We start from the raw sequence: 18,633 nt of genomic DNA, 5'->3' as shown, positions 1-18,633 counted from the left end.
AGCCCCATCCTCGCCAGCATCTATCATTTCCTGACGTGTTAATTTTAGCCATTCTGACTGGTGTGAGGTGGTATCTCATTGTGGTTTTGATTTGTATTTCCCTGATGCCAAGTGATACTGAGCACTTTTGCATGTGTCTTTTGGCCATCTGGATGTCTTCTTTGCAGAAATGTCTGTTCATGTCTTCTGCCCATTTCTTGATTGGATTATTTGTTCTTTGGGTGTTAAAAACATTATTTTGGGAAGAGGTTCATAGGCTTCACTGGACTGCCACAGAGAGCCACAGGGGGGAAAAAAGCTAAAAACCCATGATTTAGAATGAAAAAATAAATTTAAAATATTCTCATTTTTAAGAGCTGACAGAGGCGCCTGGATGGTACAATTGGTTAAATATCTGACTCTTGATTTTGGCTCAGGTCATGATATCAGGGTCATGGGATCCAGTTCTGCCTCAGGCTCCATGTGGGCTCTGGTCTCAGCAGAATCTGCTTGAGATTCTCTCTCCCTCTCCCTGTGCCCTCTCCCCACTTTCATGAATGCTCTCTCTCTCTAAATAAATAACATCTTTTAAACAATAAAAAAATTAAAAAGCTAACAATCAGAAAAATAACATATTTTTACTAATTGCCTACCAATTTCAGTATTTTCCCAGTATATTTTGTTGCTATATATATGTGTGTGTGTCTGTGTATACATATGTATGTATATATACACACATATATATGTATTTTTTATTGGCCACCTCTTAATCTGCAGATATTTACAAAAATATATGGGCCAGCTGATTACTCTTAAAAAAAGCAAGAGATCTGTCAGTGCTGGACTCTCATGCCAGGATTGGCACAAAATGGCTTTGTAACATAATTTTATAAAAGAGTTTTATTCATCTAAGAAGTGGATAACTTTTCCACAGACTAGCTTCTGGATCCATTAATTTTATACCTTGTTTCTTTTCCACCACCTACATATTCTAATGTTGGGCACTCAAAGGTTCTAGCATATCACCTCTGACTTTTCATCTTTAAGTCACACATCATCATTCCAGGTGAATCGTGCAGTGGGTGGTAGAAGAATTTCTGGAAGTTATTCTTATGCCAGCATCCCACTAAACACACACTGTATGTAATCCAGAGTTGGCTTATTTCTATGGTACTTGGAGTCTACAAATGTCTATAGTCACTCCGGTGCCACCCAATTTTAGAAGATGAGTGACAGAAAGGAAATCAAAGTGGAAAGAGACAGGAGTCTGAACTGATAAGATACAATATCTTATTTTTATACTGTGGGACTTTCCAAAAGTCACTCTGTTAACATAAATCAGATATGGTTGAAAGGGACTAGTTAGAAATACAAAAAACACATTTCATTTTATCTTCTGGAGCTATTTCAAGAGCTGGGAACAAAAGAGGCCCTTATAATTCTTATTGGTTAGGAAATTATAAAGGTTTAAAGTGTTACATGCTGGGAACCCAGGATAAAGACAAAAATATCTATTCTTTTTTTAAGTTTTTTTTTTAAGATTTTATTTATTTATTTGACAGAGAGAGATCACAAGTAGGCAGAGAGACAGGCAGAGAGAGAGAGAGAGAGGAGGAAGCAGGCTCCCCGCTGAGCAGAGAGCCCAATGCGGGACTCGATCCCAGGACCCTGAGATCATGACCTGAGCCGAAGGCAGTGGCTTAACCCACTGAGCCACCCAGGCATCCTAAGTTTTTTTTTTTTTTTTTAAGATTTTATTTATTCATTTGACAGAGATCACAAGTAGGCAGAGAGGCAGGCAGAGAGAGAGGAGGAAGCAGGCTCCCTGCTGAGCAGAGAGCCCAAACCGGGCTTGATCCTAGGACCCTGGGATCATGACCTGAGCCACCCAAGAGCCCCTCTTTTTTTAGTTTTATTTAAGTAATCTCTACACCCAACATGGGGATCGAACAGAGTCAAGAGATCAAGAGTCCCATACTCTTCCGACCAAGCCAGCCAGGTGCCATGTGCCCCCACTATTTCCCCGCTTTTTAAGAACATCTATTTCCTTTTACGAACCACATATCACAGAAAAGAAACCCAAAAATATACATACTACAGTTCTAAACTCTTGTTTATTAGATTTTAAATTATATTTGTATACACAACAAACAAAATTACTGTTAAACTGCCTTTAAAGGTTTTTAAATCCTTTTAAGTTAGCTAAACAATGTGGCCCGTAGACCAAGTAGGCTCTAATACCTTAGCAGCCGATGTGAGCGAGGTGAAACCCACCACCTGTCCAGGCCTCCAGGCTAGGAAACCAAAACCTAAAGCTAACCAATCAGGAACAACCGCGGAGGCTTTCCCTGCAAACTCCGAAGCTACAGCCAATCAAATAATTTCCTTGCTTCGCTTCCACCTTTTCATAGAAATGTCTTTCCCTGAGCTCCTGATGGTGGAATGCTCCCAACCACTTCCAGTTTGGCAGTGCCCAAGTCAAGTCATTTTTTGCTCAAATAGACTCCAAAATGTCTCTTTCTATGCTTTGGCTTATCTTTTATTAACTCTCAGTTGCTCCCCCAGGCTGTGGACCAGAGGTTGAGTAACTGCGCTCCAGGCAATACTGGCCTGAATGTGACCTAGTTTTGTTACTGAACACTGTGATCCAAGCGGTTCACCCCTTCTTTTCAAAATCTTACAACATGCCTTAGCCTGTTTTTCAAAAACCTTCACCGTGTGCCCCAAATGTACTTTTAAAACACCAAATTTTACTGAGATATAATTTATGCGCAAGGAATGGAACCCTTTTAGGGTGTACAATTTGATGAAGGTTGACGGATGCGTATACCCTTGAAACCACAACCAGGATACAAAGCGTCTCTGTTACTTCAAAGAGATGCCTTGTGTCCCTTTGTAGTTTGGCCCCAGTTCCACCACCAAATTCACACTGCTTCTGTCACTAGAGATTCGTTTTGCATTTTCCTCTCATTCATTGTAATGATTCTGAAATTCGTCCACGCTGTGGACATAGCTGGAATTTTTTTCCTTTATAACTGCAGTGTGGTGCTCAACTTGGACCCTACTGGTGTTTCTAGTTTGGGGTCACTGTGGATAAGGCTACTGTGAACATTTGTGTATTGGCCTGTGAATGGACATAAGTTTCATTTCTCTTGGGTAGATACCTAGGCGTGGAATGACTGGGCTGTACAATAGGTCAGTGTTGAACTCCACGCCCATTTTTCTCACTATTTCAATTTCCTACCATTCCTCCTACCCACCTTGGAGCCACACAGAATCACTTTCTTTTTCTCAGACGTGTTCCAAGATCTGCCTCGGCACCTTTCTTCAGGTTAATCCTACAGCTTGGAACAGCCCTTTTGAGATCATTCCATCTACCTTAGCTGGGTTCAAGCACTAACTCCACAAAGGCCTCTTTCTTCCTCTCTATTAGAAGTGACTGCACCCCCTTGGAAAGCTCACAGAGCTACACCCTTCTTTTCGTCTTAGAGCTTGTCTCCTCTACTAGATCCTAAGTGTCCTTGATGGCAGGGTTCAGTTTGGAGGCTCCCCACCCTCACAGGGCCTGTTCAGTTCTTTGCATTGGGTAGGCACTCAGTAAATGTCTGTTGAATTAAGGAACATAATTTGTAAAGCAGGGAAAGGCCAGAGTATATGTGTTTGAGAAAAGGAAATAGGTAAATTACTTGGAGAGAAGAAAGCTAATGGTGGTTACAGTAGCTCCTTTGCAACAGCTTTATTTGAAAACAGACTAAGAACTCACTTTAGGTGATGTGAGGTGTTATTCAAAGGATGGTAAGATATCCTGGTTCTCTGAACCCCAAAATAGCTCTCCTCTAATTGACCCATTTGCGTATCTGAAATTCCATCACGAAATATTCACTTCTATCTAGGAATTGAGTATCAACAATTGGTAAGATCACAAAAAAAAGAGACAGCCAGGCGTTAAGTACCTCCTGATGGAAGGACACAATACCACCTACGAAATGGTCTTGTGAAAAAAATCAAACCTGAATCTAATCAAAGAGCAATGACCAAAGTACCACCACTCCAGGACAGGATGTATTAAACTCCATTAAGGTGATGCCATCACCCAAATCCTGACTGGTGGTGGTGGGGGGGGACTTTAAAGAACAAATTACTGTCTTTTTTTTTTTTTAAGATTTTATTTTTTTATTTGACAGAGATCACAAGTAGGGAGAGAAGCAGGCAGAGAGAGTGGGGTAAGCAGGCTCCCCCTTGAGCAGAAAGCCCGACTCGGGGCTTGATCCCAGGACCCTGAGATCATGACCTGAGCCAAAGGCAGAGGCTTAACCCAGTGAGCCACCCAGGTGCCCCTACTTTCACATTTTTAAAAGAAGTTATTTACACATAAGGGAAATGTTGTAAAGATGTCTAAAAAAGAAAAGAAAAAGTCTAATATTACAAGACACTATAGGGAAATGTCCCTGTGCAATAACTCCCATATGGGGTGGGTGACAGAGTTGGGCTTCGAACTTAACAACTCACCATGCTGTTACAGAATAACATACAAGCTCCTTCTGGGCCTCCTTGCCTGACAGCGGTACACAGCCTGCTGTGACAAGGGAGACACATCAAGAAATAGGGATAGAAACATACCAAAAATGGTCTTTTAAATGGAAGGAGCACAGTACCTACTTGGGGGCTCATGAGGACTCTGCAGGTCTCCACCTGGCCAGAGCCCAGGGGGGCAGCCAAGGAAACTCCCAGGATTGGGATGCACGTTAAATGAAACAAATTATATAAAAATGTTTCCACCTATAAAATGGGGTACAAACAGAAGGAAAATATTCGGATTTTCCTAACCCCAGAAGGTTCTGTGTGCACTTTTTTTCCATGACGGCTCTCCCCAGGGTTACTGGCAGGGCCTCAACACACGGCCATAGGCTAACAAGGTGGGCTGTTCACCTTCCAGCCATGAAACAGGAACAGAGGGGAGCTGACATGAGCTGCAGGCATGCTTTGGCCTCCTGACATCTTGTGTGTGAACAGGCCTCCTTGGTGGCAGCAACAGCTACGTGGTGCCCAGATTACACTGAAGATCACCCCTGAGAAGCAAGCCCCCAAGACCCAACATCTGACTAACAGGAAATTCAGAAAGTCAGAACTGAGAAGATGGAAGGAAAACACATAAGTGTGTATATGTGTATATAGACATTTCAAGAAAATTTCCAAGAAATGAAAACCACGTTTCCAAGTTGAAATGACTCACCAAGTGTCTCACAGGATATGTTTAAAAAGACACAATACCAAAGAACAGCATTATGAACTCAGAACATCAGGAACAAAGAAGATTCTAAAAACTTACAGAAAGGGAAAAAACAAAAACAAAAACAAAAACGTCACCATGCAAAGAACTGACAAACTTCCCAATAGCAAGTGGGGAAAAAAAAAATCAAGTGGAAGCTAGAAGAGGATGGATTTTTGGATGTCTAAATTTGACGGGTAATTATTCTTCATCTATTAGTCCATACTTAGCCAAACTATCAATCATGTGCAAAAGGAAAATAAGGATATTTCATGCAAGCAAAGTCCCAAAAAAAAATTTTATCTTCTCAGTAAGCTATTAGAGAGCTGCTCTACCAAGACAGAAATTTGGGACTTTATTTAAGTGGTGAAGGGAATTCCAGACTGAGGAGAGAAGCTCCATGTGACCAGAGGGCCGCAAGATGGCGAAGGCGTCCGTGAGGAAGTGCTTCAAGAAAATTGAAAGTCGGTCCAATAGATTCCTGGAACATTTGAAGTTTTGAAAGAAATTTTACATTTTGCAATGTTGTCATTTATAAGACATATATATTTGGTCTTTTCCCCTGTTTCTGGCAGGGCTCCTAAAACCTCTGGGATTTCCTGTCATGACAGCAATAAAAGGTGTCTTGTGTTTTGAGGTGACTCTTGGAAAGCCGCAAAGGATAAAGGCCGATTGCCAGTGTATCCAAAGGTGTGATTAAAGGGTTAGAACTTTCAGTCTTACCCTACTCCTTCCTGGAGAGGAGGGACCGGAGATTGAGTCTGGCCAATCACCAATGGCCAATGATTGAATCAAGCATGCCTAGGAATTGTAGCCTCTGTAAAAACTCAAAAGGACAGGGTTCAGAGAGCTTCTAGGTTGGGAATACATCTACATGCTGGGAGGGTGACAAGCTTGGAGAGGGTACAGGAGCTCTGTACCCCCTCCCCATACCTTGGCCTATGCATCTCTTCCATCTGGCTGTCCCGGAGTCCTCTCCTTTCATGGCAAACTGGTCATCTAGCAAGAAAAATGTTTTCCTGAGGTCCATGAGCTGCTCTAGCAAATTAATCCAACCTGAGGAGGGGGCATGGGAATCTCCAATTTCTGGAAGAACAGGTAACGTGGACATGTGGTTGCTATCTGAGGGGGGCAGTCCAGTAGGAGATTCCTTCAGCTATGGACTCTGATGCTGTCTCCAGGGAGATAGTGTCAGAACTGAGTTAAATTGTAGAACCAGCTGCTTGGTGTGGGGGAACTTCCCCACATTGGAATTAGGAGAATTGTTGTATCTTCTACAGAGTTTAGGGGATGAATTAATGAGCACCTAGAAAACTAAGCAGTAGGGAATGAGTTAACTCCAGCAAAAAATGTAAAACAATCAAAAATAGAAATTGTAAACTGTACAGTTCAATTTGGAAAAAATACACAGCCATACCATCATGGTTAGCTTAAACCGGGAGGTAACTATATAGGAGGTTACGGAAAGAGAAGTGACGGGGCTCAGGGGAGAGGAGATGGGAGTTACCAGCACCAAGAGAGCATAATCATCTCCATAGAGAAAGTCAGATGGTAATTTCTAAACTCTGAAACTGAAAAAAACAAGAGTAGTTGGGGCAAGTTATTTAGAAATAAGGATTTTAAAAAATAGGAAAACAGCAAATATCCAGAATGTGTCTTGAGAGAGTAAAAATAGCCTGGCAGGAATGAGGTAGGGCAAGGGGCCACTGTTCTCACTCTAATCACTAAATTCAGTGGTTTAGACTAGGATATGAAATGTTTTCAAAAAAGCATATCCAGGGTAAACTGAGTAGTGTGTTTAGGAATCCTGCCATTCCTTTAAGCCTGTGACCTGTACACCTCGAGCACCTGCGTGCTAAGGGCCAGGCCCCGTTCTGAACATTCAGGATACATCACTGAGCGTCAGAGGTAAGCCCTTTAGGAGCTCGGGTGGCACGGACACAGATGATAAGCCAGTAAGCTAGTAAAATCTTATCACGTTAGATGGTGGGATGCACCATGGAGAACAGAAGCAAAGGGGGTTGGGTGGTGGGGGTGTGGGTTTCGATGGCATGGCTAGAAAAGGCCGCTGATTTGGACCAGATGGCTTTGAGCAGACTTGGTTGTCAGAGCAAGCCACAGGCTATCCAGGGAAAAGCACTGGGGCTGGTTAGGGCCTCCAGATTAAATGCAGGTGTAGGAAAGGACTTTGATACAGGCAACTCCCAGGGTTAGAAAATACTCCGCAAAACCACAGGTTAGTGATAGGGAAAGCTATGCCGTAGTCGGCAGTCCTGCACAACCCTCACAACCCCATAGACCAGAGGGTTTAGGAACTGCCTTAGAAAATGAAGCCTCCACATTGCTCTTGGGATGCTAAAATCAGCTGCTCCCACATTCACACCCAGCCTTCCTCTTCTGTAGCGCAGAGTGGAACAGTTTGCACATTACTTAACCAGTTTTCAAAAGCTTAGTCACTTTTGCTTTTAATAGATGCCGGCAGTTGGTATTTACCGTCCTGCTGGTATGATGGCAGTCACCAAGGGTAGCGACACCCAGCCTGTGTTCCACCTGACAAAACCCATCCATGTGAATTGCTGACTCGACAGGGGACACTTCCGAAGGATGGAATGCTAGGAAAGTGATAGGGAGAAACACGGACTGCAGCCCCCCAACAGGCGTTTACTTACCTTCCAGTTTTTTTTTTTTAATGTTATTTATTTGACAGAGATCACAAGCAGGCAGAGAGAAAGGGGGGGCAGGCCCCCTGCTGAGCAGAAAGCCTGAGTGGGGCTCGATCCCAGGACCCCAAGATCATACCCTGAGCCGAAGGCAGAGGCTACCCACTGAGCCACCCAGGCGCCCCAGCCTCCAGTGTTTTACTTGCTGTCTGTTGATACGCATTATTCCACCTCAAGGTGGTCAGAAGAGGTGTTCGTGTGTAGCAATCTTCCTCCTTTCACTTGCCGATCCCCCACCCCCAAGGCTGATCCCCCACCCCCAAGGCTGACGATCAGTTTGGCTATTTGACCTAAAGGAGAAATTAGCAGTTCTTGAGGGAAAACATCTAAATTAATGTCCTTAAGAAAGAGGAAAGGGGCCCCTGGGTGGCTCAGTCGTTAAGCATCCGCCTTCTGCTCAAGTCACAATCCCTGGGATGGAGCCCGACAGAGGGCAACCTCTATTCACACACACACACTTGTCAAGTTCGCCTTCTTGGTCCTCATCTTGGCTAGTTTGCAACAGGTAGCCCTGAAGCTCTGTCCACTTGACTTCCAGACCACTCCTGCGATCTTGCTACTTCAGGGACAGCTCCTCTGAATCACTTTGCCAGTTCATTATGCTGAGCATCCCAAGTTCTAGATCACAGGGCTAAGTCTGTCCTTTCTAGGTGATCTCACCCAGTGTTTTGACTTCAATGTCATGCACTGAGATTTTCCCAGTAGTCTTTAAAATCTTTAGACCTCTCCTTCCAAGTAAAATAGTCAACTGCTCACCTAATTCATTAGGTCAGATCATGTCACTCTTCAGCTCAAAACCCTTTTATGGCCTTCCTGCTGGCCTTGGTTTCTGCTTTTCCTGGATTTTCTCTTCTATGCCTTAACCCTTTGTCATTTAGGGTCCAGCAAACCAGCCACCTTGTCACCAGAACATGCCAACACACTCTTCAGACTCTCCATTTGCTCTTCTTTGCCTGAACTGTTCTGCCCCCCAGATACCCACACAGCCTATTTATTTGCTTTCCTACTCAAATCACATTTTAAAGGCCTTCCCAGACAACCCCATCAAAGTCCTTTTACAATTTTCTCCAAACTCGTTTAACAAAGCCTAGGGCTTTAAGGGCACTAGGAAAACTTTCCTCAAGCTCAGCACTCACAAGGACATGCCCACAAAGTTCACATCACCTGTTACTCTTGCACAAAGTATCTTAACCAGACTCTTAACTGGGAATAACTATGAAGACTGAAAATAAGCATTCCTAGGCTGGACTGACCTGGACTCTTCACTTCCTACAAAGCCTCTGTGCCTTTTTCCAGTCTTTTCCACAGCTAGCTCACTGAAATCAGGTTTCAGCCTAGATGGTACAAGACCTCACACACAATTAGGTGGTCAAGTTCATAGCACTGACCACTGCCCAAAAACTCTTTCCCCACTAATGTTTCGGAGGGCCAAGTGGCCTAGATCAGTAACTGGAGCTTTTCTATTGTAGTGTCAGATCAGTATGCTTAAAATTGCCACCAGCTTTAGGACTGGTTTCCAGTATTTGGGTTTGCTTCCAATCATCACCAGGGGGCACTATCAACCTTAATGTGTCTCAGGTTCTGAACCACATTGTGAACTTTGAAACACCCCCTCCCCGCCCTGGGGCAAATTCCAGATGGCTAAGTCACTGGATTCGCCCTGGGTTCAAGCGTCATAGGACCAGCTGAGTCACTGGCTTGCATTTACTTTTAACCCTTAGGTTTTTAAAAGTAAAATTAATCAAAAGGCAAAGGTCTGGGAAATTCTTTTCCAACACTTTCCATGAACTCCAATTTTTGACTTTGGAGTAAACCAGATCCTCATTGTTGACAAGGTTTACTTGACTTGCAGAAATTTCCCTCCTTTTAGCCTGTACTCCCCCGTTCAATCTTGACTGCCACAATGAGAGACAGAAAGTGCGAGGATTTTTTTCTTGCATCTCTAGTGGAAACCTTAGCAGCAGACAGAACTGCTCCAGGTCTGTCAAATGGATGCATTTTCCTTCTTCTTCAACACCCACAACACTTTCCCATACAATAGGACACAACAGCAGCATTTTCCTCAGCCCACCGGCTAGCTCACATTCCAACCAGAGCTTCACCTTTTAAAGCAGGGGCTGGCAAACCTTTCTTGTGAGGGGTCACATGGTTGTTTTAGATTTGTGGTCTTAGGATCTGTCACACTCTGCTCTTAACAGTTAAGAACCAGTCAATACACAACACAAGAGCACGGCAGTGTTCAATAAACTTGGACACAAATTTAGGTTTCGTCTTTTTCACATCCCACCACCTATTTTCTTCCAACCATTTAAAAATCTAAGTACCAACTTCAAGTCACAAAAATACGTGGCAGGACCAACCAGTGTGCCAACCCCATTCCAGGGAGTTTGACATAAGCACTCCAGGAGACTTCTAGGTTTCTCTAGAACTTGGCTCTACTTGACTTATGATAAATAAGATCACACACTTTGCTTCCAAACTGTTATTAGTCTCTTTTTATTCTTTTGGTGATCTCCTCCAGAGTTAACTACTTCCGTTTGTAGGTGATGAAATGTGTAAGGAATCCACTTCAGAATGTTGGCCCAGCTATGAGCATGGTCTTTCCCTTTACTGGAACTCAGAATTAAGACTTTGGGTTCTTGTTTTTTATATTCCAGTCCCAGAAGTAGTTCTCACTGTAGAAGTTATCTGCAGGCAGTCTTATGCTTTCTAGCCGTAGTCTACAACCAGGCTCTAGCTTCTCCAGGACACTACACAGGATGGATTTAAATAGGAGTTAAACTAAGAGGCATTCTCCCAAATGAGTTTAAATGCAATTTTATTTTTAGACAACCTACATGACATGTTTTTCTCTTAAAAACAATGCCTCCGCTCCAAATAAATCAGGGTCAAAATAAATGAAGAGCTCAAGATGACATCAGTCCCATTTGTCTAAGTCCTGGTGTTGTGTGGATGAAGAGCAGCAGCCAGTCACGACAACAGGTGATACATCCAAAGTAATGGCCAGATGCATTACTATAAAAACAAGAAAGGCTGTATTAACACATTTATCCAGTATGAATATATTTAACATTTCTACGCTGCAGATGTTTTCCCCTATTCAATCTGGGCTGCCACAGGAGACAGACAGAAAGCGCAGGGATTTTTTTCTCTCGCATCCTAGTGCAAACCAAAAGAACAACAGCCAATTGTTCAAGGTCTATCAGTGGATGCACAACCATCCTTACCAACACAGGGGTATAGCACGGTTTTCTAAAAATCTCATTCTGCAGCAAGTCCCACTCACTTTTTGTTCTACCAAGAAAAACCACAGATATTCCTAGAATATTTGCCGTAACAAATGATCTGTACCATCCTAAGACATTTCTGACCACCGTTGTCCCTAATCTTACTTAGTGTAGCCTAAAGTTGATCTTATTGCTAATTTATATGGAAGCCTCTGAATGCTGGGATAATGAATGCTTTCATTCCTGTATTGCCTCCCAGTAATTCCTTGCATAGTAAGACATTCATTTAATTTTACTGAAGAATTGGGCATATTGGGTAAGCAGCCAGCTCTAACTTTATTTACTAAAAGCTGGTAACATCAAGGCTTTCAATGACCAAAGTGAAAAAGATTTCATGCACACACATGCCACTCATGCATGCATGGCAGAATATGAAGAGAAGGGCCATTTCTACGGGGGGGGGGGAGGAGATCAAACGGTGTTGTTTCTGATCCCCAGCTTACAGATTTGAGCCAGCTACAAGAAAAGCTTTCTGTAAATAAAAATTCTAAGTCCCTTTCTGTGTTGTAAAAACCTTTTACATGTGAAACAGAACCCTATTAGACTCCCAAAAGGAACAAGAGCAACAGCTAGACCTACATTTTACAAAGACTGCTAGAAAACCCATTCTAACTATCCCACGGGCAGGGAACAAGGGCTCACACCAAAAAGGTCTCCATTTTTACATCACTGCTTTCAACCCCACGTCCTTATACTTACACATTTCTCCATCTCTAAACCATCCTTAAAGAAAATCATATATGGGGTCACACCATCCTCACGGTAGTCCAGCAGAGCAACCATGCCATCTGGATTCATGTTTTCACCAATAAAGAACTTAGGAAGCAAACAACAAATACCCAGAATTAGACCATTATATACAAATCATATCAAAACAAACTACAGTAAAACAATCAAAGGAAGATTCAAAACACCATAATTTAAGAAATTTTCACCGGGAGGAAAAAAAAAATCCTAATCAAACTTCTGTTCGCCAAATGATAACACTGTAACAACTGACCAAAGCACAAGGCATTTCAGAACACTTTTAGACTTTCTGGAAACACAACCCCACATATATGCCATTCCAAACTCTGCTTACATGATCAAGTATAGGGAACATACGAGACAACACATTACAGGGATAAAGTTATATGGCCAGAGGACGTGTGAAAGCTGAAAAAGCAAAGAGCCAGGCTGTAATGAGTTTTTTCTTTACTCCTATAGAGGTTAAGGGAAAGTCACTGAGCTTCCCAACAGAGAAGTGTAGAAAGAACTCTTAGTGCCAATGAGACACTGGAGTTGGAAATAAAAAGAAGACTGGAAGACCCCAGAAGTGGTCAACAAGCAATTCTAGACAGGGAGAAATGAAAAAGGTCCTCTGGGAAGGGAGTATGGATGGGACTCTGGAATCAAGCATACAAGATCTAGAAATACACCTGGGGGCAGGGAAGGCTACTTTCCACAGCCTAGACTACTGGAATTGAATCTATGAAGTATTTAAACTGCTCAAAAGATCCAGAAGACAGCCAGGTTACATCACTAAGTCAAGTAATTTGTTGCTCTGGCAACTAAAATTGCACAGTTCTTTGACACAAACATTTATGGTATTTACCTGGTAGTTTTTGAAATTAGCAAGGATGTGCTTGATTTGTTCTGCAGCCCCTGTCATAAAAGGCTTTACTCTTTCTGGCCTCTGTTCTTCAAGTTTGCCTTTGATGCTAAAACAGTATTTTATTAATAGGTTAAGTACTCAGTTCTCAGCAAAATGATCTTTTTTTTTTTTTCCCCAGTAAAAAAAATCCAAACTAAAACAAACAAGCTCTGAAAAGGGCAACTAGCGGTCACTGGGCCAGATTAATATGCCACAATCAAGAAACTAAGAGCTCACAGGATCCAAGTTTCAAGACTGTTTACAATTTTGGATTTCATGTTATTCCCAAAGCACACATCCAAAATACTACCACCACACTTCATGCCACAGTATGTTCACATTAATTTATAGAAAACCAACTATCCTTGTGAGCTCACCACAGAAAAGAATTAAGGCTTTTCACAAGTACACCTGCTAAGTTTCCTCCAAGTGAGCTTATCCCTGAATCCCATAGGACTCCAGGCAGTAGGTGGGCTGCGCCAGTAGCACTTACGATTTCATATAATCTTTGATGTACTTCTTGTAGGCTTCTTTTGTGAAGCTGGTTTCCTGCAAGTGATGGTTCATGACAATATCAACACCAGTGATGACTGTGCTTTCGGTACCTTCGCCCTCCGGGCCTTCAGCGGAGGCATTTCCACCAATGAGCGAGTCATCAATGTTACCCTCTGTCCTACTGACCATCTGCATGAAGAGAAAAAAAAATAGTTCGGCTTCAGACGTTTTGACCTTAGCTTAAAGAATCCCCCAAATCTGTTACCAGCAGTTCACATATCCATCATCCTCCCACCAAAAACTTTTGACTTTTGCCAAAAAGCACTAAAACATTGCCATGAAGAAAAAAACTGAAGCCGTCTGAAAGTCCTGGTATCTCGTACGTAACTCAGTAAGAATTCTTTGTTGACCAAAAAGAAAAGGGGATCATATACCCCAAGCAGAAGTTGTGTGTGGGCATTTGGGCTGATGAACAAGTACGTGCAGAGCAAACGCTGAGAGGCTTGGGGCTCCCTAACCCGAGGCTACCTGTCCTGGGCGGCCCGGGAGGAGGACGGGCGCCAAGGCGGCGGACCTATTTCCAGGCTCAGCTCCGCCTCCACTTTTCTAGAAAAACCCAAGCCCGGAAAGAGCGTCTCCTCCGCCAGGAGGCAGCGGAGAGGATTGCACAACTTCGGGCGGGGGAGCGGCGGAAACCCGAGCCTGCCCGGCCTTGCCTCCCCCGCGCCGCGCGGCCCGACCGACTCACCTTCCCCTCCACCTCCAGACACAGCCCGTCCGCGATCTCCCGGATCTTGTAGATGTCGGAGAACATCTCATCATCTGCTCGGGGACACAGACCCGCCCGTCACGGTGCGCCCGGAGGTCTGGAACCGGCGCCGCCATTTCCCGCGCGGGCCGGGCGCACGCGGCCCCCGCTCCTCCCCGGGCGCTCGAGACCGTGAGGCGCGCCCCAGGCACCGACCCCTCCTCGCTCCCGGAAGGGCCGCCAGCGTCCCCTAGGCCCACGACAGCGGCGGCGACCTTCTTCCCCGCCCCCACCCGCGTCCCCTGCGCGCGGCAATAGGGGTAGTGCAGTCACGACTCACGGCTGATGAGGTCCCGGTAGATGATCATGACGACGGCTGAAGAGAGACGACGGCGGCACTACCTTAGCAAGAGCCGGGAGCTCTGAGCGAGCGCGGTGCAGCCGGAGCGGCACTCGGGGGGAGGGGGGAGCGGGCGGAAAAGGCCGACTCAGCCGCTCCCCAACCTCATATAGAGGGCACGTCCCCCTACGTCATCGCCCGCTGCGCCTCCGGAAGCGCCGCAAGCGGTGACGTGGCACGCAGAGCCGCGGGAGGTGGGGCCACGGCGCGGGCCGGTGAGGGGAGGCGAGCATCCGGGGACTTGGCCCGGGGGCGCAATGCTGTGTTCCACGGTGCTCGCCGTGGGGTGGCAGCTGGGAGACCGAGAGGAAGGGGTTCTCTGGGCCCTAGTGCGGAGAGGGGGGGGAAGCGGGGCAGATTCCCCGCCCCCTCCGCACCCTGCCGGGCTGCCCCGGGAGGTGCTGGGCCTGGGTGGGGCTTCGATGAAATCTCTTCAAGCTTCCGCCGTGCGCCTCGCCTCGCGCAGCTCCCACCCCTTTCTGGGAACAAAAATGTCAACTGCTGTAGAGGACTCCGCGTTTACGGAGGGTCGGGGCTTGGGGAGACGTCGAGGCTGTCCACCAGGATGAGGGTAGGGGACTGTGCTTTTGGCCTCGCTCTGGGTTCTCCGAGGCCTCGGAGAACTTGCGGCGTTTGGCCCAGGCGCTGCCGCAGCTGTAGTTTTCCGACGCGTTCGTGGGGCAGAGCGGAGTCCCGGGACGGTCGTCGCGCCGCCCTCTGGGACTAGTCGTGGGGGGCGCAAGGTCTGTGGGGAGGAGGTAAGGTGTCGCTAGAGTTTGCACAGCTTTTCCATCTCCTAGTTGGGTTCCGTATAGAGCTTGGCGATTCCTCAGGCAGACCTCCTAAGAACTTCCTTTTCTGTTTTGCACTTGAATTATGGCCTCTGTTTGACCAAAAAAAAGATATATTGTCACTTTAAGATGACATTGAAATTATATCCTAAATGCTAGAGAGTTAAACAACAATAGGGAGCTTCCTACCTGCTCAAATGTTATGTGGACTTCAGACCCAGTTACTGGGTCCAAAACAAACACTCAAGGAAACAAACAGTTTCCCTTTTTGTGTGAAACCGGAGAGCTTGTTACATTGTACGAATATTTTTATGCTCTGCGGGGTCCCTAGCACCGGGTTTTGCACGGATCTCGCAATCGTAAACAAGTTAAAAGCAGTCCTATCTTCACACAGTTTTGTTCTAGGAAATCAAAGAATCAGGCAATTATAATACATCCAGCATTCCCCACCGTCCCCCCCCCATCCAATAATGAAGCATTCTGCACAGTAAGAGCAACTCACGAAAGAGGAGAGCACAAAACTGCATTGAGATGATGGAGAAGTTAAAATGGAAAAGAGCCAGGGAATAAGATGTGGTCGGGGGCTGCACTGTACACCCCAGAGGACCCCCCCCCCCGTAACTGGGAGGAAGCTAAAAAGTGGCATGAAGGGAATTTGAAAACAAATGGACATCTTCTGACAGAATGTCTAAAGGATCTCTCAAACCTCTTGGTTATTTCTGGAATATATGAGTGGGACAGGTTATCCCAGACAGATCTTCAATTCTTTTCCTTAGCTTTAACATTTTCAAATTTTTTAGAAAGATTGCCATTTACTGATACCATATCCCTAAACCGATCCCTCCACTCTTCTCCAGTTTTATGTTCAATTAAAAACATTTTTTTTCAAGGGTGCCTGGGTGCCTAGGTGGTTCAGTGGGTTAAGTCTCTGCCTTCGGCTCTGGTCATGATCTCGGGGTCTTGGGGTCCTGGGATTGAGCCCTGCATGGGGCCCTCTGCTCAGCGGGGATCCTGCTTCCCCTTCTCTCTCTGCCTGCCTCTCTGCCTATTTGAGATCTCTGTCAAATAAATAAATAAAACCTTAAAAAACAAACATTTTTCAGGTTTTATAAAAGCTACAGTGAAAAAAAACGAGTACTGAGTTTGAGTCAAAGGAGCTTAGGTTGAAATCTTGGCTTTCTCTGTTACTGGTCCTGCAACCTTGGGAAAGCCAGCCTCCCTAAGCCCAAGCATAACATGGAGCTTCTGTGAGTTAAAAGGTTTGGGGGTTATTAAATAAGACAATGAAAAAAATGCTTGGTGTCCTCAGTAGGTTGATAATAAATATTGGTTGCATTTGGATGCATAATTCTTTCCAAATCTTACTACTTTTTTCCCCAAATTTTATTAATTTACAAAAATTCCTGAAACTATTTCATTGGTCCTCTAATTATGTTATTTGGAAATATTTAGGGATTTAGTGGATATGTGTTGTATTAAAGACATTCTGTTTAATCACAACACTAATTGTTCATTGAAAAAATTTAACTCGCCATGAGATTCCTATCTTGTGTTTCTTTGATAGCTCACAGTAATTCAGAAACTAGAAATCCTAAAAAAAAAAATGAAGGAAAAGCTGATTTGAGCTTAAGGATATTTTGTAAGCTCCACCTGTCATCTAAAAATTTTGTGTGGGGGTTGGGGGAACACATCTGGGTGGCTCAGTTGGTTAAGTGTCTGCCTTTGGCACAGGTCATGATCCCAGGGTGCTGAAATCCTGGGCTCCCTGCTCAGCAGGGATTCTGCTTCCCACCCCTCCACCCCAGGCTACTGTTTCCCCCCCCCCCCCGCTTTTGCTTTTTGTCTCTCTCTCTCTCTCTCAAATAGATGAATAAAATCTTAAAGAAATTTTAAAATAAATAAATAAAACTGTGCCAGGGCAATCCTGTTGGGACCCATCTCTTGAGAGCTTTTTCTATATCTTCACTTCATAAACTATCATTTACTCGCTCAAAAAATTTAAAAAGTATGTGCTGTATCTTAATACCTACTTAGAACACCAGCAATGCAAATAGGGAAAATTATTGCCTAATTGCAAGCCACTGAAATTGAAGGATTTGGGCTTTACCTAGCTAATTTGCTTTTACTTTGGCATCACTTGAATTTTTTTTTTTAAGTAGGCTCAACACCCAGGGTCGAACCCAACACAGGACTTGAACTCATAACCTTGAGATGAAGACAACTGACATCAAAAGTCGGATACTTAACTGAGTCACCGAGGCACCCCTGAAATTTTTATAACATTTTATTTCTTTAAGTGATTTTATTCTGTGATTTCTAACAAAATCTAAGATTGTCCTAAATTTCACAGTTGAATATTACTTGGTATCTCTTGCAATTAAAGAGGTCTCAAAAACAATGTCTTCTGGCCTCTGCACACAAGTCCTCACATGAGAAAAGCACCTCAGAAGATTCCCCCTTTTATCACTTTGGAACTGACTACAATAGCTTAAACACATATGGTTTCTTTTGTTCTCTCATATAAATGAAATTCAGGGATATGCAGTCCACACTCATGGTAGCTTCATAGACATCAGGGACCTAGGATTTTCCTTTCTTCACCACTTACATGGTCTGCAATAGAGGCTGGAACTCTAACCATCACATCCAACTCGTAGGCTGCAAGAAAAGGGGAAGGACAAAAGAGGAATGTTCCAGAAATTCTAGAAGTCCTAAAAGAGGACTTGGTCCACTTCATTTGACCTCAGACTTTTCTAGTTGCGATCTCCTTCCCAGCTTGTCTCGGCTCAGGCAGAAGAGCCTGAAGGCAAAGCATCCCCAGAGAACAATCAAAACAACCCCCTCAAGCAATAAGGACTGCTCTGAGCCAGCAAGACACCACCCTTGACTGATTTCAACACAGTAATAGATTTGACCTTCACTGCTCACGTGCCCTTACCCACCCACCTTTGCCCCACATTTTGCTTATATATACCTGGAAGTATGTGCAGCACTTTGGACACCTTCTCTGAGACGGTAGTCTTCTGTCTTCCCGGTACCAGCCTCACTGAAATTCCTTGTCTCCTCACCACACGTCTCTCTGCCTTTGGATTTTGTCTGCGGTGAATGGCGGAACCTGGACTGTTTGGAACCCCCACAGCCAGGTGCTCTTGTACCTCTGGCTACAATCCCACTGAACAATTACATGGATGCATCTAGTTACAGTAAAGGACACAAAATAGTCTTCCAGGTCATGGTTCATTGCCACCCTAAGTAAAATCAGGATTTTCTTTAGGAAGAAGACAGGCAGCTAGTAGTCCTTGCTGTATTCA

General features: G+C 44.5%; 1 protein-coding gene, 2 long non-coding RNA genes and 2 other non-coding genes across 5 annotated transcripts; 1 reads left to right on the top strand and 4 right to left on the bottom strand.

Moving 5' to 3' along the window:
* Window positions 1-9,837: 9,837 nt before the first annotated feature.
* On the bottom strand, window positions 9,838-9,966 carry LOC122908126. The gene has a single exon (XR_006384905.1). It is a non-coding gene; the product is annotated as a small nucleolar RNA SNORA31 (small nucleolar RNA).
* An 803-nt stretch (window positions 9,967-10,769) lies between these two features.
* TPT1 (tumor protein, translationally-controlled 1) lies at window positions 10,770-14,630 on the bottom strand. Its single transcript, XM_044249759.1, has 6 exons — window positions 14,472-14,630; window positions 14,132-14,205; window positions 13,382-13,572; window positions 12,850-12,955; window positions 11,955-12,071; window positions 10,770-10,983 (listed from the first exon to the last, which is right to left on the bottom strand). The coding sequence occupies exons 1-6, from the start codon at window positions 14,497-14,499 to the stop codon at window positions 10,981-10,983; spliced, it is 519 nt and encodes a 172-aa protein (XP_044105694.1). The 5' UTR covers window positions 14,500-14,630; the 3' UTR covers window positions 10,770-10,980.
* Window positions 11,053-11,183, bottom strand: LOC122908125. Its single transcript, XR_006384904.1, has one exon. It is a non-coding gene; the product is annotated as a small nucleolar RNA SNORA31 (small nucleolar RNA).
* Window positions 14,631-14,755: 125 nt separating the features above from the next.
* Window positions 14,756-17,720, top strand: LOC122907100. The gene is made up of 2 exons (XR_006384681.1): window positions 14,756-15,102; window positions 17,482-17,720. It is a non-coding gene; the product is annotated as an uncharacterized LOC122907100 (long non-coding RNA).
* On the bottom strand, window positions 15,283-18,374 carry LOC122907098. The gene is made up of 4 exons (XR_006384680.1): window positions 18,297-18,374; window positions 17,931-17,980; window positions 15,512-15,723; window positions 15,283-15,414 (listed from the first exon to the last, which is right to left on the bottom strand). It is a non-coding gene; the product is annotated as an uncharacterized LOC122907098 (long non-coding RNA).
* Window positions 18,375-18,633: the final 259 nt, after the last annotated feature.

The sequence above is a fragment of the Neovison vison genome, chromosome 5 (genome assembly GCF_020171115.1).
Source record: "Neovison vison isolate M4711 chromosome 5, ASM_NN_V1, whole genome shotgun sequence".
NCBI lineage: Eukaryota > Metazoa > Chordata > Mammalia > Carnivora > Mustelidae > Neogale > Neogale vison.
The sequence above is the reverse complement of the archived record's forward strand: the minus strand, read 5'-3'. Positions and strand labels throughout refer to the sequence as shown.